The sequence below is a fragment of the Rhinopithecus bieti genome, unplaced genomic scaffold (genome assembly GCF_001698545.2).
Source record: "Rhinopithecus bieti isolate Rb0 unplaced genomic scaffold, ASM169854v2 scaffold_28016, whole genome shotgun sequence".
Classification (NCBI taxonomy): Eukaryota; Metazoa; Chordata; class Mammalia; order Primates; family Cercopithecidae; genus Rhinopithecus; species Rhinopithecus bieti.
The window spans coordinates 449,230-472,370 of record NW_016813202.1 but is presented as its reverse complement, the minus strand read 5'-3'; the positions used below and the strand labels follow the sequence as shown (position 1 = coordinate 472,370).

Sequence of the window (23,141 nt, the reverse complement as noted above, 5' to 3'; positions counted from 1 at the left end):
AAAAAAAAAAAATTAAAAAAAAAAAAAGAAAAAACCTAGAGTTTGGTTAAGTATACATACATTCACATATTTATATAATATATAGTATGAATTTTATATAAACACGTATATATAATATAGAAAAACACTGGCACGACTATTGCAGATGTTATTGAAGTTTGTCATTCTCTTCTGAAAATGGCTCTTTATCTAACGTGGTTACAGATGTGAGTTCCCTGAAGCAGTATTATGGTAAAAACTTTGCTTTAAATATAATAATAATATTGTCTAGTAACTTTGTTTTATCCCCAAAACTCATAAACAGCTAGAGAAAATTCATAGCATTCCTACTTTTTTATGGGAATAAGGCATTAAAAATTGACAATCATTACCGTTTTTTCCATGGAAAACACAAGTGATTTCAGCCTGTTGTGAGGGTTTTCGGGTGCTTCAGGCTTACCTCCTGGGAGTGCCCAAAGGGAATTTCCCAGGGCCCATCTAAGGTATCCTCTTTCAACCTAGACACGCTTCAGGTCATGGAGAGCTTGAGAGGAGTCATCCTTCTAAGGTTCAAACATTTTACCTTCCAAAAAGGTTTGTGTGTGTGGAAACGAAGAAGACCTCAAGAAGCCTCTTGTTTGGGTCATTAATTCATCCGGGAACTCTGGTCTAACTGTGAGATCTGGAGACTGCTCTAGCCCCAGCTTTTCCCTCCAAAGCTACCATCTTTTTAGTGGTGCAGACCTATGTAGCTATTTTAACTTGCTAATCAAAAAAAAAAAAAAAAAAAATGACAAACTGAGGTACAATAACATATCAGTAAGCTATAAAAGTTTGAATTCTTATTTATTAAAATCATAATTTGATAGGTTATTTCCCCACTTCTTTATATAAGACTATGACTGCTATTGTAAGCCATCCCCCTGTATTGACCTAAGTCAATTTATTCAAGAAATGTTTATCTAAAAGTAGGACTGTGGACACTCCCCTGAACACTAGTAATGTGTTCTTAGACACGGTTCCTCCCACTCTTTTATTTTAATGACAAAATTAAAAACAGCAAAATTTTAAACAGCATTAGTTATTCCAAGGAGTATGACCTAAAATATGAAGTGTCAGATATCACTGTAAACATGTCTTTCAAAAATCATGTCAGATAAGTAAGAATACTTGAATACAATTATTTTATACAAGGAAAGATCAGAAAACATATTTTCAAAATTAATATATTTTATACATGTGATTTAAAAAAATGTGTAATAAGGCTATCCCTAGAAATTCTTGAGATACCCAAAACTGTTTCCTTTTCATTAAAAATATGGGTATTTTCCCTCATTTAACAATAATTGATAATAAAACATACAATTATGCTAAATTAGAGTCCACAGAGTACTAGTAAGGTAGGTCCTCGGAGACAATAAGAGTTTAAAAGAAAGTTAAGAGCAGGAAACCGTCTAAGGAGAAAATTTTATATATTTGTTTAATTCTGCCTATACCTTCAGAAAAATGTATCATTTTATTTTAGGAGATGACTATCTTTCTAACTTGTAGAAGACCCTGTTCTTTAAAAACATAGTTTTCAAACAACTGATTTAAACTTCTCTATCACTTCATTCTTTCATCCAAAAAAGCTCATTTCCATTAATTTTTAAAATTTAGTTCTTTTAAGCTTTGAGAAATGTCCTCTATTTTGAAATTTGAAAATATTAACATGTTCATGTTTTGTTATGGATATCAACCACATAGATAAGGAAAAATCTTAACTTCTCTTCATGAAAGTTCTTAATTTTTGCTTACGTTTAACTTCCCCTTGATCATTTCAGCAGCCATTGTCTGGACAGCCCACCAAACAGTGGTACATATAGTGCTAGAAGTACAGATTATAGTTTTAGATGCTATGACATGTGTTGGAGTTTTCTTTAACCTGGTTTCCAATATGACTACCCAATCATTTTGTGGGCCATTATGCAGGAATATACAACTTTTTTGGGAAAATATATAAATCACAATTTTAAAATAGAAGGTACTGGGTTCTTACTTATGATGACTTATACTATTAAAATGATGAGGGGGTGGATCTTGTGATTCAAGATATTTAAGTAATGTGTAAATAATTTCCCATGAAATGTGGAAACCATACTGTACTCTGCTTTTCCTCCTAGCACATTAGTGGTTTCTTCCTAGTCTCTTTTACTGGTTCCTAATCTCACCCATCTCTTAATATTGGAATGTACCAGGTGTCAGTCCTTGAACCTCTTATCAATCTATATTCAGTCCCTTAATGATCTCATTCAGTCTTATGGTTTTAAATATGATTTATATAATAAAAATCCCCACATTCATTTATTTAGCTTCTACTTCACCCCTGTGAAGTAGAATTTTACATTCAACATGCCCCAAATCAACTTCTCAATCTTCTGGATAAGATGGAGTAAAAAGAATTGGATTTATTCTCCTACATTAAACAACTAAAAGATGGGTAAAACACGACACAATGTTTTACAAGACAATTAGCTTCAGGCAACAAAAGACAATGATCTCTGAGAGAAGGGCAACAAAGCAAGAGTCCAATCACGGCCCCAACTCACTGCCCTGTGAAACTTTCTAGGTCACACTGCGAGGAAGAATAGTCCAGACAGAGCCTGGCAGACTCCCTGAGCTGTGGTGGAAATGAAGTCAACAGACCAAGCAAATCAACATTACTGGAATTCACAGGACTGAGTAGTGAAGAGAAGCCTGCACAGAAAGAGAATTTCAGAGATATTCAGTCTCTGGAAAATAATATTAGAGATAATAGTACCTAGTGCCCACACAGCGCCAGGAGTACTACCTACTCCCAACAGCCAGACTGTAAAACCTCATGCATGATTCATGAGTCACTGGGTAGAGCACAAGTCAGCAAACTTTTCCTGTCAAGGGCCAGGTAGTAAATCTTTCAGGTTTTTCAGGCCATATGATCTCTGCTTCAGCTACTCAACTCTGCAGTGCAAAACAGCCTGAGGGCCAGATTTGGTCAATGAGTTTACTGACCTCCTCCCACAGAACATACAGAAAGGTCTTGCCTCAGTAGATGATAATAATTAGCCCAGAATAATGTTAGAAGCCTAACAAATCTTAAAGACCCAAAGTGATAAAACTGTTTCCAGGTAACTTGTATTCCAGAACAATGCTCAAATAATATTGATACAAATACTAAAATACGCATATAACACTCAGCAAAGTAAATTCACAATGCCTGTCATCCAATAAAAAATTACTGTGAGTGTAAAAATTAATCAATGGAAATCAACCCAGAAGAGATGAACAAACTTTAAAATAAATAATGGTGGAGATTTTTTCTAAATTTGATTGAAACTATAAAGCCACAGGATTTTAGAAGGTCAACAAACCCCAAGAGGGTAATAAAAAAGCAACAAACAGAAAGAAAGAAGAAGAAGGAAGAAAAAAGAAAGAAGAAAGCTACACCAAGACACATCATAATCAAACAGTTCAAAGCCAGGGACAAAGGAAAATAATGTGAGTGAGAATACAGGGGAGCAACATCTGTAAAGTGCTAAAAATAAGAAAAAGCCAACCCAGAATTCTATACCCAGCAATAATATCTTTTTTTTTTTTCTTTTTTGAGATACAGTCTCACTCTGTTGCCCAAGCTGGAGTGCAATGGCGTGATCTTAGCTCACTGCAACCTCTGTCTTCTGGGTTCAAGCGATTCTCCTGCCTCAGCCTCCCGAGTAGCTGGGATTACAGGCGCCGCCACGCCTGGCTAATTTTTGTATTTTTAGTAGAGATGGGGTTTTACCATGTTTGCCAGGCTGATCTCAAACTGCCAACTTCATGATCTGCCCGCCTCGACCTCCCAAAGTGCTGGGATTATAGGCATGAGCCACCGTGCCCAGCCAATAATATCTTTCAATAACTAAGGTGAAACACTTTTCTAGACATATAAAAGCTGACAGAATTCATCACCAGCAAAGCCATAGTACAAGAAATGCTGAAGCAAGTCCGACAGGTGGAAACAAACTGACATTATGTGAAAATATGGATCTAGACAAAGGGATGAAGAGCACCAGAAACTGAAGCTTCATGGGTGTAAGACGTAAGCACAAAGGGTATAAAAAATGTTATTTCAAAATACATATTTTAATTATTTAAACTTCTTTAAATGACAATTGACTTTTTACTAATAACAATGTAGTATGAGGTAGGACAAAAGAAAGTATACTGCTTTTTATTTATTTATTTTTTGAGACAGAGTCTGGCTCTGTCGCCCAGGCTGGAGTGCAGTGGCCCCAGATCTCAGCTCACTGCAAGCTCCGCCTCCCGGGTTCACGCCATTTTCCTGCCTCAGCCTCCCGTGTAGCTGGGACTACAGGCGCCGCCACCTCGCCTGGCTAGTTTTTTGTATTTTAGTAGAGATGGGGTTTCACCGTGTTAGCCAGGATGGTCTTGATCTCCTGACCTCGTGATCCGCCCGCCTCGGCCTCCCAAAGTCCTGGGATTACAGGTGTGAGCCACCATGCTCAGCCCCAAAAGTATACTGTTGTAACGTCCTTGCATAATATGTAAAGTGGTATAATGTCACTTGAAGATAAAACTTGAAATTAAAGACAAATTTTAAGTCCTAAAGCTACCACTAAAACAACAACAAAAAATTATTGCTAATAAGCCAACAAAGGAGATAAAATGAAATAATAAAAACATTCAAATAACTCAAATGAAATCAGAAACGGAGAAAAAGAAAACATAAAACTAATAGGCCAAACAGGACACAAATTTCAAGATGATACATTTAAACCTAACCACAGCAATTATCACATTAAATGTGAATGGCCTAAATCACCAAATAAAGGCAGAAATTATCACATCAGATAAAAAAGTAAGAACTACATGCTGCCTACTTTATATGTAAAGACAAACAGGGTAAAAGTTAAAAAATATAAATAGACAAAAGAAAGCTAGAACAACTATAATATTAAGACAAACCAGATTTCAGAGCAAAGAATCTTATTATGGATAAAGTAGATCATTTCATAACGATACAGGGGGATAATTCATCAAGAGAACATAATAATCCCAGTTGTCTATACAACTAATAAAAGAGCTGCAAATGACAAAGTAAAAGTTCTGCAAGAAGGAGGGGCTAACTTGTAATTATAGCCTGAGATTTCAATACCCCCTTCTTATTAATTGAAAGTAAGAAGACAATAAATCAGTAAAATACAGCAGACCTGAACACCCACAAAGCCAACCTGGCCTAACTAACATTTATAGAACATTCCAACCCCCAAATAGCAGAATGCATATCCTTTTTAAGTACATATGGAACATTTACCAAGATAGAACATATTCTGGGCCACAGAACAAGTCTCAGTGAATTCAAAAGGATTTGAGACATACAAAGTATGTTCTCTGAGCAAAATGGAATTAGAAATCAGTAACAGAAATACAGCGGAAAACTCCCCAAATATTTGGAAACTAAACAAACATATCTATGACTCAAAGAAAAAATCAAAAGGGAAATTAGAAACATTCAAGTAGTAATTGGGGAAAAACTGATAGCTCTAAACACCAGAATGAGAAAAGAAAGGTCTCAACTGAAGGACCTCAGCTCCTACCTAGGAGAAAGTTTAGAATAAAGATAACAGAAATCAAATAGAAAACAGAAAAATTAGGCCGGGCGCGGTGGCTCAAGCCTGTAATCCCAGCACTTTGGGAGGCCGAGACGGGCGCATCACGAAGTCAGGAGATCGAGACCATCCTGGCTAACCCGGTGAAACCCCGTCTCTACTAAAAAATACAAAAAAACTAGCCGGGCGAGGTGGCGGCGCCTGTAGTCCCAGCTACTCGGGTGGTTGAGGCAGGAGAATGATGTGAACCCGGGAGGCGGAGCTTGCAGTGAGCTGAGATCCGGCCACTGCACTCCAGCCTGGGCGACAGAGCGAGACTCCGTCTCAAAAAAAAAAAAAAAAAAAAAAAAAAAACAGAAAAACTGTGAAAACCTGGTTAAGCCTAAAGCTGGTATTTCGAGATGATTCTTCCCATATTCTCCACAAAACCTGTTCTGCTACTGAGTTCTCCATCAGTTATTAAAATGATGCCTTCCTTTTTCATATTGCTTAGGCCTAAATTCTGGTTCATCCTTGACTCTTTCTCTTACTCTACATCTAATCTAATCAGGAAATTTTATTGGCTCCATCTTCAAAATATACACTGAATCATTTCTACCTCCAGATATATCACCCTGGTCCAGACCTCCTTTATTGTTCACTGGAACTACTGCAGTAGCTTCCTAACTGGTCTCTCTTTTTATACGCCTGCCCACTTCACCCTTGGTTTTCTTTGAACAAGAGTAGCCAGAGGATCTTTTTACACATATGTCATTTATCACTCCTCTGATAAAAAACAAACCTCCAAAGATGACCCATTTCACTCAGAATAAAAGTCAAAATCCATATAATATCCTATGACAACTGATATATTCTGACCCCTAATATACTCAAATTCTTTGCTGGCTCCGACCATGCTGGCTTTTCAACGCTATCCTCCAATATGTCCAACATGTCTATGCTTCAAGCCCTGTGCACTGTACGCTCATCTGTTCGCAGGACAGTTTCTCCGCATGTCCACATGGCTAACTTCTTTACTTTCTTCGCATCGTTGCCCCAGTGCTGGCTTCTCACTGAGGTCTTCATGAATATTATTTTCAAAACTATAACTTCCCACTTAGCGACACTAGCTCTCTGCCTCCCCCTTTCACACGCTTTTCCACAGAACTTACCATCCTCTAATACCCTCACTTCTAGTGTGTGTTGTCAGTCCCTTCAATCCCATTAAACTGTAGGCTACAGGAGGACAGTGATTATCATCTATTTTATTCACAATTATATTCCCCAAACCACTGGGACTATGCCTGGAACATAAGAGATATTTAATAAATAATTAGAAAATGAATAAACTTAGGTTTCCTTATCAGTCTCATTTTTGGCTACCTGAAGATGATCACTTTCTGAAGTTTTTCTTGATTACTGCAGCATTGTAGTACTCCTCATGAGTTTACTGTCATTTTAAAAGCTTGTATATTTCACTGAGTATGTGCTTCTCCAAATCATTTATTTCTCCAGTTAGAAAAGAGACTTATGTTGCCTAATTCTAGTCTCAATCCATGTTAAATTGCTCCTTCTATTGCTGTAGCATTTTATTTTATTTTATTTATTTGAGACAGAGTTTCGCTCTGTCAACCAGGCTGGAATGCAGTAGCACAATCTCGCCTCACTGCAACCTCCGCCTCCAAGTTGAAGCAATTCTCTCTGCCTCAGCCTCCCGAGTGGCTGGGATTACAGGTGCCCGCCACCATGCCCAGCTGATTTTTGTATTTTTTGGTAGCGATGGGATTTCGCCGTGTTAGCCAGGCTGGTCTTGAACCCCTAACCTCAGGTGATCCGCCTGCTTTGGCCTCACAAAGTGCTGGGATTACAGGTGTGAGCTACCGTGCCCGGCCTGCTGAAGCATTTTAATTAAAATCGTTTTTCACTCCAAAGTATAGCAGTTTATAGATTGCCTATTAAGATTAATTTTAATTAAAGTACAAAAATGTCTTCTATCTAGTATAGCTAAATACAGACACAAGTAAATAAATACAATCTGCTTTTAAAATTACATATATAATATGATTTCTGCCACTATAACAGATCCTATTTTAAAATAATAAAATTATATGAGCCTCCTCTGGGGATCCAGACAGTAGTTATGGCTCAACACTAAGTGTACAACCCTAAGAAAGTCTTTGGGACAAAACATTTGTCCCAACAATTTTAGACAGACATATTATGACCTGGTATGTAAGAGAAAAATGTCAGTTTGCTGTTAAGAAAATGGTATACTATCTGTAAAAGTATGAGGTTTCTTCCTCAATCGTTTCTTCTTGATATAAAATTCAAAGTTAACTTTAGAGTTTTACTAAAACTTGAATTTCCTAGTGTTTTCTCATGATTCGAAACAGTTGATGCCAAATGGATTAAAGGAGGTACCTAAATTCAAAATATACTTCTATTTGTTCTTGATGAAACTTAGGCTGGTAGAAAATGACAACCATTCATTAAGGCTTTAATGCCAATTCTTAATTATTTCACTGATGCATATTTTTTTAAAGACTTAAAATATACACAAGTATTACTATTTAATGGTTTGGCTTTTTGTATATTCCTTTGGCTCTACAAGTGTGAACATTATAAGGTATGCTACAAAACTTTTTTAGATTTAAACTTTAAAAAGTTGTAATATTATTTTTTGTAATTTTTTTGGTTTTTTTTTTTGAGATGGAGTCTCGCTTTGTTGCCCAGGCTAGACTGCAGTAGCGTGATCTTGGCGAACTGCAACCTCTGCCTCCGGGGTTCAAGCGATTCTCCTGCCTCAGCCTCTGGAGCAGCTGGGATTACAGGTGCGTGCCACCATGAACGGCTATTTTTAAATTTTTTTTTTGTATTTTTAGTAGAGACAGGGTTTCACCATGTTGATCAGGCTGGTCTCGAACTCCTGACCTCATGATCCACCTGCCTCGGCCTCCTGAAGTGCTGGGATTACAGGTGTGAGCCACAGCACCTAGCCTATTTTTCATAAATTTCAAGGAACAATTTTATATAGTGTTAATACATTTACTTTGGGCATTGACTCTATTTAGCTGAGACTACGCTTTTTCTGCTACAGTGACAAAAGTCCATCCAAATTGCTATGCTTAATACATTCTTTATTACCAAAGTCCCGATAAAAGTAGTAATTCAAAAAAACTAAAACTCAAAAAAAAAAAATTCAGCATAATATGGAATAGCTGTATTTTAATTAAATGTACGTAAGTCCTTTTTACAAAGCTTCTTGCCTACTATGAACGGAAATGTCTTCCTTCTTTGGCAATCATGCTCCTTCCCTTCACTAGAGATTCTTCACGCTACCCCATGCAGTTTAATACAATCATGTTCTTGTTCAATGATTAGATTCCCAATTTTAAACATAAGAATTTTAAATACACACTAAATGCATATTGTGGATTAATCAGAGAGCGTAGGTCTTAGAAGACACAGGATATTGAAAGTTTGTATTTAATAGGCAATATAGCTGTGATGCATAAAACAGTAACGGGAGGGATGGAAGGAAAAGTAGGTTTAAATTCTTACATTCATCCCAGGAGGCTGATTCATGCATCATGTTCCACCTGAAAGCAATCCCTAGGCTGGACTAAAATTAAACATTCCCCTGTCCTCTCCCCAGTTACATTCTTTGATGCTCAAATTATATATGCAATAGCACTTCAGTGAGACTGCTGCTGAAACTATATAAATAGAGAGAGAGAGAAAAAAAAAAAAAAACAAACGCTGAGTCCACCAACTTTTCCAGGATTATTTTAGGAACAGGCATAATAACTAAAATACATAGGTATTTTAGTATAGGAAGGCACCCAATAAATAGAAATTCTGGCATATCTATATTGTGAATTGTGTTTCAAAAATGTTAATTTACATCACAGTAAACATATTTGAATAAATTTAATAAGTACATAAAACCATTTAAGGATATCATATCCAAATCTCAGCTTATCTTCAAGTTTCAAGGTGATATAAGTCTGTTCCGGAATCCTGACATCATTCACAAAAGTCTACAAGGAAACAAAAAAAGATGTTAGGTTACATATGAGGTATTAATTCTTACATTTTAGACAAGCAAATTCTCAAATCTGAGACTTAAAAGTACATATCATATGGTGGCTAATACAGCCTGAGTATCATAAGATGTGCCATGCAGCCTGTAGGCTGATAAATGATTTTATACTAAGCCTTTTATCTCTATTACTGGTAACACACAAAGAACCCAGTGCTGCCAAGATGAATTTAGGCACTTAGAATAGTTCCTAAAAATGGTGCCAAGAAAAGCTCCTAATCTAAAGCTGGCGAACCGTAAAGGGTAAAATATTTAACTGTTAATATGCCATCAGGGTTTGCTCGACCCAATTTTAGCTTTTTGAGAAATTCTGACTATGTGTAAGCATTGACATTTCATTACTTTTAGTTTTGGAATTATTATAAAGAAGAAGAAGAAAATTTACTTTAAGAAAATAGAATAAAAATGAATTCAGTTTGCAATTGTCATATGGGTCCTTTGGATCCTTTTAGGAATCTGAGATACATTATAAGGTTTCAGTGATCTTATTTTTCCGATATGTTGAAATTCTGCTATTTTATCACCCTAGTAACTATTTAATCTTTACTCATCAATGATTCCTAACAACGCTAAAAGTGACCCAAATAATAAGATAAAATAACAGAAGCAATAACCAACAAAAAATATCGTAAGCCACATTTATTATTATATTTTCTTTCTTCTCTCTCTCTCTCTCTTTCGCTCTCTCTTTCTCTCCCTCTCTCTTTCTTTCAGGGTTGCAGTGGTGCGATCATGGTGCACTGCAGCCTTGATTTCCCGGACTCAGGTGATTTTCCTACCTCAGCCTCCTGAGTAGCTGGGACTACAGATGCATGCCACCATGCCCAGCTAATTTTTGTGTATTTTTTTTTTGTAGAGACAAGGTCTCCCTATGTTGTCCAGGCTGATCTCAAACTCCTGGGCTCAAATGATATGCCCATTTTGGCCTCCCAAAATGCTGGGATTCTAGGTGTGAGCCACCATGCCTGGCCAAATTATATTTTCTAGTGGGCACATAAAAAAGGAAACAAGATAGAGGTGAGATTAGTTTTCATAATATATTATACATTTCACCTAATATATCCAGAACAGTACCATTTCAGCAAATTATTTATGTAAAAACTAACAAGATATTCCACATTCTTTTTTTCCTTTTTTTGGTACTACGTCTTTAAAATGTAGACTACTCCACATTTCAAGGGCTCAACAGGCACACATGGGTAGTGGCTATTGTAGTGAAAAGCACAGACCTAGAAGTATGATGCAATAGTGAAATAAATCACTATTTCATCATTCTTTAGTTATCTTACTGTAGTGGCCAAAATATTCATCATCTTTCCAAGAAGATATAAAAGACATCTGGAGATACAATCTTAATACATTTTGGGGTTTCTTTTTTCACCTATTAAAGAGCACAGTTGAAAATTCAGAATTTCTGATTTAACATTCATAAAGGCAAAGAGAAGAAGACAGACAGGAAGATATTTCATACTTATAAGATAAACACAAGAGGGTGGGATTCTAGACTACGATAATGATGATAAAGCTGACAGCATAAGCAAAATTAGTAGACTCTGTGTCTTCAGATGAAGACAGTCATAGACACATTTTCTCTACTGCAAGAATCAATGAGAAAGAATGTTTCCACGGGGAAAAAAAAAGAAATTTTCATCCAGTTAGTCATTCAGTAAGAATCACGCAGTAGTTTTCAAAAAGAATATGAATGATTTTGGGTTCTGTGGGGATTTTGGGGGTTTTGTTTTTGGGGTTCTTTCTGAGACAGGGTCTCGCTCTGTCACCCAAGACGGAGTGCAGTGGCACGGACCACATCTCATTCTGAAGCCTCGACCTCCCAGGCTCAGGTGATTCTCCCACCTCAGCCTCCTCGGTAGCTGGGACTAGAGGCTCGTGCCACCACACCCTGCTAATATTTAAGTTTTTTGTAGATGGGGTCTCACTATGTCGTCCAGGCTAGTCTTGAATTCCCGGGCTCAAGCAATCCTCCCGCAGTGGCCTCCCAAAGTGCTGGGATTACAGGCATAAGCCATCGTGGCCAGCCTCATTTTAAAAGAAGTGTCATATTTTACAAGCAATATTGACAGCCTTCTTTCTTTTTTTTACATCTGTGTTCCAATACTTATTTGACATAGTATGTAAGTGGACATATTCTCAACACAAGTATCTATACAAAGGTGACTAGAAGGAAAGAGATGACATAGACATAAAATTATTGGGTTGAGCTTCTAATCATTGTTTATAAATCTAAAAATAACAAATGTTTTGCAGTTATGGAGGAAAAAAGATGGCTATCCTATTAACAAAATTATAAGCTGTTAAGGTTTTTTTTTTTTTGAGATGGAGAGTCGCTCTTGTCGCCCAGGCTGGAGCGCAATGCGGATCTCAGCTCACTACCACGTCTGCCTCCCAGGTTTCAGCGATTCTCCTGCCTCAGCCTCCCAAGTAGCTGGGATTACAGGTGCCGGCCACCACACCTGGCTAATTTTTGTATTTTTAGTAGAGATGGGGTTTCACCAGGTTGGCCAGACTGGTCTCAAACTCCTCACTTCAGGTGATTCACCTACCTTGGCCTCCCAAAGTGCTGGGACTACAGGCATGAGCCACTGCGCCCAGCCAAAGTTTTTAAAACACTGTGTTTTGACCATGCAAGAACAAGAAGAACCAGAAATAATACACGAGAACCAACTAAAGGCACACAGTACTTGAGATCTGGAATCAGCATTTATAAGACGGATATATGTTCCAGGTGAATACATGTCAACTGATGAGCAGTTAGCCGCATTCAAACAACACTGCCCATTTTGGGCAGTGTTTATATACCTTTAAACACCAGGGAAACATGGAAGAAAATTTGAGTTTGTCATGTCTAATTTTTTATGAAAATTTCAAGTTGTTTTAATTACCCTTTTATTCTTACTTTTGTAAATTATTTGTACAATATGTTTTAATCTTTTGTAAATTATACAATATGTTTTATTCTTTTGTAAACTATTTGTACAATACGTTTTTATTCTTTTGTAAATTATTTGTACATATGTTTTTAAAAAAGGGTCCACTGGATACAGAAGCTAAATGGTGATGACCATCTTTACTGGCTTACTTAGAGTTAAGGCCCTAGAATTTGCTCTAGATTTACAGAACACAGAACAAAGGTTATGCTTAACTGCCTGTGCAGACATCAAATAAACACCCAACAAGTTTTTCTTTGATAAACTGAAATTTTAAAATTACTTTATTCTTTCCTTTTAATTCCATTTTTATCATCTTCTATATTACTAGATTTGAGATGGCCACAATAGCTTATTTGAGAAAACTGCCCTTCCATGGTGAGGAAGTTACAGTAAAATACATAAATGGATTAGGTTATTAAACCCTCAAATTCCTATGCATAAATAGCTCTTTGTAATATGCCATAAAATAACAGTTTTAAGTCTACAAAAGAAATTAGAAAAAGTTGCAATCTTAGTTTCAAGCATATATATGGAGATAGTGGAATATCATGAAGACTCTAGATTATATCTTAGAATGAGTTATGAGTTGTCCTAAATCACAAGCTTCCAACATGTTTTACAGAAAGGTTGAAATTGGAATACAAAGAAAATTCAAAGGCTTCTGAGACGTAAACTCTAACTTCAGGTTCATTTCCAAAATGAAGATTTCAGAGTGTTTTCAAACTTAGGTCTTGAGTTTACCAAAGTATTAAGAGGATACAGTCATGCATTGCTTAACAACGGGGAAACATTCTGAGAAACACATCACTAAGTGATTCACTTCACTGTACGAACATTACAGAGTTTACGGTACTTCCACAAACCTAGATAATATAGCCTACTACACACTCAGGCTGTGTTGTATATCCCATTGCGCCTAGGGTACAAACCTATACAATACAGCATGTTACTATACTGAATATTGTATGCAATTGTAACACAGACAGGAATTTTTCTGCTCCATTATAATCTTATGGGACCACTGCCGTGTATGTGGTCTGCCATTATGGGATGCATGATTGTAATTACAAAACAGGAGAAATGAGGAAAATGATGAAAAAGGATGAAAGAAAATGTTAATTTACTAACGTCTGCTAGGCAAAAGATAAACAACTAGATACAGTATTGAAGAGGAGTGTACAGTTCTGAAATTCTGAGCCAATTTTATTTGAAACTGTCTCTAAGAACCTAAAATACCACATTTATTCAAAAGGCCTAAGATGACCTAGAAGATCCATTTAAGTTTAAGACTGCATAACTCTCTTAAATATTAAACACCTGTTGCGTGTTGAACATGTGTACTCGGCACTTTCAGAGATGAAGAAACATATAATTTGAACATGCTGCCATTTATGACAGAACTATTCCCTAAAGTCTAAAAAGGCTTAGGAAATATGAGCCAGACACAAAGTTTCAGTTCACAAAAATGCAAGTGAAAACATCTGTGAGGAAAGTCTCCTGAAGGCCTAAAATTACCATTGGAAAAGAGAAAATGTCAAAGAGCAAGAGGAAAAATCATTTAACTACAGCCAATTTTAATAGCTTAGATACAGGAAAAAAAATGAGGTTTGTTTCTTCGTCAGTGCCATTTGAACACCCCTTTACCTGGTGGTGAGGAAAATGAGGCAAAGAGAATGAAGTAATCATTAAGAGCTTGGAGTCCGGAAGTGGCAATGTTGGGATTCAAACTCAGCTCTCTGAACTACAAATCCTATGAGCATTCCACATCAAGAAAGATTAGGTGCCCAAGCTAAACCAGCTCCCCAAATTCCTCCATTCAAACCACTAACCCCATAGAAGCAAACTAAACTTAAATAAATACCTATTTAATTTACATATAACTAAATGACATAATTGATAGTATAAAATCATATAGCCAGCATACATTACATTGATGATCTGGGAAAGTGAACAGAGTACAACCACCTCAATCTCTCTGCCAGCTACAAAAGCCTCCTTTCCTTCCCTAACCTTTCCTTTCAACCTTTAGTGAAGACCATTCTCTACTCTATACCACACAGGTCTGATGCTGGCAGGAACTCTAGTGTGCAAAGGGGACACAGTGTGGCTGGAACACAGACTGCTGATGGGGGCAGTACAGCAACAAATGGCGGGCTTGGAATGGCACAAGAAGGGTGTGGCAGAGGCCATGGTGGCTACCAGAGAACTGAAGGCAAACAGGGGTTCCCAAAGAAAGAGAAACTTCAATGGGCTTGCAGGAAAATGGCCCCATTAAAATATCAGCAACGGAACCGACTGTAGCTTTCTCAGGCAGAACAACCTCATTTCTGGCGGCAATTCCATAAATTGTAGATCTAGGTCCCTTGGGAGTGTATTCTGGGATAGGGTGAAAGGGGACAGCAGTGGAAATGATCATTTTTACGTTGGATTTAGTTGGTAAGTGATTTTTCTAAACAGTAACAGTGAATTCTTTGAAAAGTGTATAGGCTACAGGGTGTTAAACTTGTCTTTGCTGCTTTTCTTACCACAAAAAAAATAACTTACATTTACTGAATGCTTACTACGTACTGTTGTGTTTAAAATTATTAGCTTATTTGTATCTTCACAACATACACAAAACACACAACCTGTGAGTACCATTTTATTATTTCTATTTTTTAAAAAATTGAGGAATAGGGAACTTAGGTAACTTGTCCAAGGTGACGTCAAAGCTGGGTCCATAACCACTACACGGTGTCCCCTACCTCCAAAATTACTACTTTTAACCTGATACTTAAAGTTCTAGAATAATATGGATAAGAATAGTAAACAGTCTGTGAATAACAGTCTACAAGTTCTCTTATGACTAAAATGCATGACAGTTGGTACTTCCTAGACTTTTGACACTTTTTGGCTGCTAAAGACCTTTATGGCATGTTTCTTAGGCTGTCATTTGGGTAACAGTATATTTATAATTTACGTAATTTTAAAGTTCTACACTAAGCACACACTCAAATGTACTGTTACATTTAATCCTCATAACAACACTACAGAACAGGAATTATTTCATCATTTAATAGCTGAAGCAAGATTCTGCACTGCATCTTTGCTTTCATAAACCTCAGCTCATAACACGTTTACACACTTTGGAAGGCAGTATATATGAGGAAACTGAATTTCAGAGAGATTAAGTGATTTGTCCCAGATGACACTGCTGATACATAACATATCTGAGTTTCAAATCCTGGTCCTGATTTCTAACTCAAAACGCAGATGTTGCTCTCCATGAGTTATAGTATCTTTCACAGTATTATTGAGTATAATCAAATTATAAGAAAGATATCATTCATATTTCACCTGATTATTTTTGGAACCAACGCCAAGTAATTTCCATATCTGATCATAGTCTTTTAAAAGACTAAAATGCTGATGTAATTCCCACTTACCATTTTCCAAAATAATAATGTAAAGACATACAGACTAGCACTGTTCATCTGTTGTCAAGATGAAACTTTCTAGACTTAAAGACAATATAACATTGTTAAAATAATCCACATATAGAAGTTAAAATTTTTCACTATAAATTCTTCAAGTAGAAATTAATTCAATTCCACTTAAGGAAGATTTACTGGGTTCATGCACTGTGCAGAACTCTCTGCTAGGCACTGTGTTCACAGAAGCAGAAGGCACATGAACTTATTCAGGAGCTCATAATTCAGCACAGCTACAGAGGTATAAAAGTAGATTTAATACCAGGCTAATCAAGCACACAAAGGCTTATGGGTGTGGAGAAGGAAGAGAGAAATTCTAGCAAAGAGGAGAGGAGTTGAGAATCAAAATTGCTAACATTCATGCCTACTGTTACAACAGTTTCTACCTACTTTGCCCATGTCTGTTAATTTTAACTCTTTCAACATGTCAACATCAGCAGGTTAAAATTCCTAAGTAAACAGGCTAAGTAAACAGGCCTCTGTTTCATCTCTTCAAAAAGAAGTAGAACTTGAGCTTTACTTTAAAAAATGTGTACAACTTTTCTGAATGGCAAGGGAGATGGGAGAAATAGTAGACTGAAGAAAAGCTAACAAGTTATTTGAAGAAAGACATAGTATAGCAGGAAGACTGCTATTCTGGAAGAAGAGCAAGAGAAAATGTAATGATGGAGCATCAATCTGAAAAGGTGAATAATACCAAATGTGAGAGATTTCAAGGCAAACATGAAGAACGTACACTTAATTCTATGTGCTTTGAGAAAAAAAAAAGGCTTGAATAAAACCGAGAACAAAAAAAAAGTCTGGAATAAAACCAACAGAAAAACATGCCTACAAAAAATGTGTATTTATCTCAAAGAATAAATATATAAGTCCTTCAGTAGCAGGTCAATTCAGAATTGGTAAAAAAAAAAAAATGTATTACCATATTTGCCAAATTTCTGCATGTTCTTGTATATAATGTTTGATGCACATTTGAAAAGCATGAGTAGCCTGAAGCAGTTGGGATATACTTATTTCTGTTAAATTCACTTTAAGAATTTCAATAGCACAGACATGAACAACACAGTATTTGCTTGTGTTTGGGGAACCATAAGAAAATGAAGAAACTGAAATAAGAGAAATAATTCAATACTTTAGCATTCTTTTTAGTTTGTGGCTACTTATATTATGCCAAATTTAGAAAGACCAAATGAAGAAATAAGAAAAAATTCACTTCAGTAACACAAAAATATATTCAACATATGAATTCCAAGAATAATGAACACTGGTGTTTAGATAATGTGAAGGCAAATAGTTATGTTGTTTCACCTTTTTTACTCTAGCAGAGAAAGTTGTCTACTCTCCGGCACCTTTCTATCTTTCTTTTCTTTTTTTTTTTGGAGACGCAGTCTCACTCTGTCACCTAGGCTGGAGTGCAGTGGTGCCATCTTGGCTCACTGCAACCTCTGCCTCCCGCCTCCTGGGTTCAAGTGATTCCCCCGTCTTAGCCTCCTGAGAAGCTGGAACTACAGGCATGCACTACTACGCCCAGCTAACTTTTGTAGTTTTAGTAGAAACGGTTTCACCATGTTGGCCAGGATGGTCTCGAACTCCTGACCTCAGGTGATCTCCCCACCTTGGCCTCCCAAAGTGCTGGGATTATAGGTGTGAGCCGCCGCGCCTGGCTCCATCTTTATTTTCTAAAGTTAACCATTACTTCTCTGTCGTTGAGAGTACGTTTTTGCATTCTTACTGCCATGACTTTTTACCGTTTTCCCTCATATAAATTACAGCCATATAGTGAAGTCCAGCTTAGGTTCCAGCTTCTTAAAGAAGTCTTCTTTAGCCATCACAGACAATGACAACCACCTTCTGGACTCATCTGCTTATACAGTTTCTTTGGAATATGGGCTAGTTTCATATTCTACTGGATGGTCCCCAAAGTGCTATGTACCTGATAAGCATTCAAAAATAAAATACAAATTAAAGAAAAAGAAAATGTAGCTAGGAAATGTAATCTGATTTTTCTTCTTACAATATTAAACAAATGTTCAAAGAAGACAAAAAATAAACCCTTAACTTACCCCATTTAGACTGCCCAAATCTTTCACTAGATGTTCGTCCGTAGAGGCATCATAGTTGATGACAGCATGTTGCTTATCCACACTACGAGACTGAAAGAAATTTTTTAAGTTAATAAATACAAGAAAATACTAGAATAAATACCAATCACATTTTGGCTAGATACTAGCATTAACAGAACAGTAAATATACAGAAATATCCAAGTTAATGTGGATTAAATGATATCAAAATAATGCCACTATACAACAAACATTTTTAGCATCACTCCCCAAAGAGGAAAGCATTGAATCTGAAAGATATTCTTTTCTACTAAATTCACATGTTCTACTATTTAGAATTTACATCAGCTGACTTTGTTGAATGTATTAATTTTTTTTAATTTAAAACTGTTACAGAGAAATCACGTGAATTATAATTTTACCACGTTTTATATCTTACTGTAAAAAAATTTACCTTGTAGGATTTTCTTCTTTCAAAACTAAAAATGAGCATAAACTATATGAAGAGTCCAAAGACTTAGAGGAAAAGAGACACAATATGATATGTTTCAGAGCAGAATTATCTTCACTTAAAATATGGGTTCTAAAGCTGGAATTCACGGGATAGCTCTAAGAGGGAAAGGGACTGGAAGTCAAAAAAAAGGTATTTTAATGGCAAACTGTGGTTTTTGAAAATTGCTTTTCTTTTCAAGTTTTCTCTGTCTTTCTCCAGAGCTTAGTAAGTTGTCTGCAGATGGAAGCACCCGAAAGAAGAACTATAAGCCTGTGGAAGCGGGTACTGAAAAGAAATATCACACAGTCACAGAAGAAACAGTCTGTGAGCCTGTGAGCCAATGAATCGGAACTTGATCACCGTGTATTACGGAGTTACTGTGTGAACCTTGCTATACTAAAAGCAAAGGGAGCATCAAAAATGGGGAACAGGCATGACTTCCAGTTTCTGCTTCAACATGCAAAGAATTTGAAGTCATCACTCCCATCTTCATAAGAAGAAAAATGTTGAACAAACTGAAAACCAAAAACTCATGTTACTTTTATCAGAGACTTGAGGTCACAAGGCAAACTACCACCCTGAAAAGCAGAGAGACAAGCAAATACAGAGAGAATCACAGCTTGCCAGGAGCAGAAGCCACCGTGAGAAACGGCAACCGGTAGGCCAACTTAAAGGTGAAGTGATTAATTGCTGGAGACTTGAGAGTGGACCAACTTGAGATTTTAAAAAACTCTTGCATTAAATCTAAAATTACTTAAAATTCATTTTGTCTTCATTGTTTAAATTTTTTTTTTCTTCTGGTTAAGCTAATGAAATACTAAATTCAGTTCTTTAAGTTGGTAAGAAGCAACATAGCACCACTCAACAAAATAATTTCACCACATTGTCGATTTATCAAGTTGATCTAGTCTAAGGATAAAACCTCCAAATGTTGTAAGAGAAGTGAGATTTCAAGTACATGTAGGCTCTCAATAAATACTTAATGGATCCTCATAAATAATCTGTCTCTGAGGAAAAGAGTACACAGAAAAACGGCAGAAATCCTTTGGACAATGGACTGAAATTCAAAGAAAAAAAATCAAATTAGAGTTGAGAAAAGGTAAATTCCAAAGTAAAGTGAAACGTTACTATTAGATACAGGAATAAAGGAGTCGAACAGCTGCTCATGGAGCCAGAGAATGGTGGCTTTCAAAGGAGTGTGATAAACACAGATCAGGGATATTGAGAAAAAATGATACGCGGAGGAAGCAATTTAGGACAGGCTGCTTCGCTATGTCTACAACTTGTTTGAAATCTGGAATATCCTTAATCTACAGTGTACCCTGCCCTCCAACTGCTTATGGTGAACACTGACAGTACATAAACACCTACAGCAAAAGATAGAGCACACTTAAGAGAACAACAGAGTCCACTGAGTCGAGTGAGATGCCATTACAACTCCGGGGATGAGGGAGTGAGGAGTGGGCCTGTTATGTGGGATCCCAAGAATATATCGTTTGTTTGTTTAATAAAGACAGTAACAACTTTTCAAGAAGAGTAGTCAGGAACTCAAGGCAAAGAAGATCAGTTTAGTATTCACAGAATAATACAATCCCATTTGTGTAACTATTTTTTAAAATAAGCAGCCAATGAAAAAAAATCCTATGTTTCTACTTATTATGAAATGTATGTCAAGTATTAATGTGTTTCAGCACCCACCACAGGAATTCAGCAGAAGACCAAGATTACAGAACATAATATGTAGTGACTGGGTCAAGGAAAACTGAGGGAACAGGAAGAATATGTAATGGATATCTAACCACTTAAGCATTAATCTGTTTTCATTTCTACATAATCAAATTCACATTTCCTCAAATTAAGCTTAACCAGAAGGTGCATGACAACTTGAGTTCACAACCCATTTGGATATTTCAATGAAAATTTAATAAAAATCCCTCAGAAATGTATAATTTACATCCTAACAAAGACTGCTAACTTAATCACGTTTCTGATACTAATGGGAAAACCTTAGCTGATCTGAGCGTAAAACTGCAAAGACAGACAATTTTGACCAGGCCTTTTTTCCTGTTAAACTTCTGGCAAGAATGAAAGACTCTAGTCCCTGTCCTTTTATAGCAGGGGTGTCCAATCTTTTGGGTTCCCTGGGCCACATTGGAAGAAGAAGAATTGTCTTGGGCCACACATAAAATACACTAACAAGAGCTGATGAACTAAAAAAAAAAAAAAATACAAAAAAACCTCATAATATTTTAAGCAACTTTATGAATGTGTGTTGGGCTACATTCAAAGCCATCCTGGGCCCCAGGTTGGATGAGCTTGTTTTATAGTGTTTTCCCTGAAGAGTCTATGTCTCCTCCATCTGATTCTAACTCCTAGAGACGCTCTTCCTGAGGCTGTGTACTCTTGAGGATCTATTTTACTTGGAGTAACTTACGGTAACTTTTATACTATCTGTATGTATCACATAACATCACATTGTATACCTTAAATATACACAATAAAATTTGCTTTTAAAAATAGTCAACAATTTTTACTTATGCTTGAACTCCTGGCAGGCATCATAATGAACGTCTCTAAAAGTGCTGAAACTAACTTCCTTTATCACTGAAGTATCAGTGATCAAAATTCAGTTTTACTCCATGCTGTGCTGATTTTTGCAATGTCTTATTTTAAAAGTGTATAATGGGAAACTTTCTACTTACTAATAAACTTCCTTATTCTGAGAACTTATTTTTCAAAATAGAATCCTCAAGACTTAGAACTTTTTTTTTTGGTGATTCAAGGGGACAAAAAATTAATGAGAATGATAGCTGGAGCTAAAAGGAGAGAAAGTTCAAATCTAAACAGCACTGTTTTCTAAAGGAGTAGAAAAAGATTATATACTAATCTCAAGTTTTAAATAAACACATACAGAGAAGGCTGACAAAATTACCTGCAACATGAGCTCACAGTCATCTCTTCCAACAAAAATCATTTCTCGTGGCAGCCTGTGGCGAGTGCCTCCACTGCTCACCAAAAACCAGGATGTTAAGCTCATTTTCTGCTTAGCTTCTAAGTCTTTGGCAAAGCTACGTCATCCTGAAGAGAAACATGAAGAAAAATATACATTCAGATATTTTCAGCTTTAGTGGGCTATTCACCAAACACTGGAAGGCCTAAGAATAGAACTGCATTCATTCACATTTATACTTGACTAAATGAACTGTCCACAGGTCCCAGGAAATATATACATATATACTAAATTCTCATCAGTGAAGTAAGCCCACAGAATTGATTAAGAGTACAATTAAAAAGGAAGAGATTAAGGTAGTAAGTAGGTGCTCAACTAGCAAACTTTTATAGTTTTCATACTTCTGAAAGCCTTTTAGCATAGTTTATAAAGGTCTATAATCCTCAAGTAAATGCTCATGTTAGCATCATGTTAGCATCAGAAAAATAGCAATACTGTACCAATAAATGTCTTAGGTACAAATGGTTTGAGAAAGACACAATGAATTCAGTGAGTATATATGATACCCGATTAAGAACTACGTTGACCAAATAAACTGCTCCTTTGTCTACCAAGTGTAAACCACAAAATGCAATTTCAATTTCTTTTTCCTCACGTGTACTTTATTTTCTTAATACATTTTCCTAGGGCAGCAATTCTGAAACATTCTGTTCTTGGGACCCTTTTAAACTCTTTAAAAAATGAACTCTAAAGAGCATTTGTTTACATGGGCAATACACACATATACATATATATATTTTACATATTAGAAATGAAACGGGTATTTATTAATTCATTAAAAATAACAATAATCCAATTTCATTTAAAAATTACTAACATTTCTATGACAAAGTAGCCATATTTTCCAAAACAAAAATAAGTAAGAAAGGTAGCACTATTTTACATTCTTCAAATCTCTTTGATGTCTACCTTAAAAAACAAAACCTGATATCAGCTTTGAATTTAATTCATTGCCATATACTGCTTAATTGAATGATATATAAAGAAAACCTGGCTTCATACAAACAGATGGAAAAAGGAGAGGTATTTTAACACGTTTTTTCAAATAATTGTAATTATTTTGTAATTTCTTTGATACTACATAAAAATTATACAAGCAGTAGTTTCTTGAAGGTTATTTGCAATATGGAATCTGAAACCATATTAATGAACTTTTCACACAATTTTATATGAAAATCCATCTCATGGCTGGGCGTGGTGGCTCATGCCTGTAATCCCAGCACTTTGGGAGGCCGAAGTGGGCAGATCACCTGAGGTCAGGAGCTCAAGACCAGCCTGACCAACATGGAGAAATCCCGTCTCTACTAAAAATACAAAATTAGCTGGGCGTAGTGGCGTGCGCCTATAATCCCAGCTATTTGGGAGGCTGAGGCAGGGGAATCACTTGAACCCGGGAGGCAGAGGTTGCAGTGAGCTGCAATGGTGCCACTGCACTTCAGTCTGGGTGACAGGGCAAGACCCTGTCTCAAAAA

General features: G+C 36.3%; 1 protein-coding gene across 1 annotated transcript in view; it reads right to left on the bottom strand.

Annotated features, from left to right (window-relative positions):
* The window catches only part of CEP170 (centrosomal protein 170), a 140,867-nt gene that overhangs the window by 90,599 nt on the left and 27,127 nt on the right, over positions 1-23,141 (bottom strand). The window contains 3 exon segments of the mRNA XM_017847790.1: positions 9,547-9,625; positions 18,169-18,258; positions 21,592-21,737. Coding sequence (XP_017703279.1) covers positions 9,547-9,625; positions 18,169-18,258; positions 21,592-21,696 — 274 coding nt within the window. The 5' untranslated portion in view covers positions 21,697-21,737.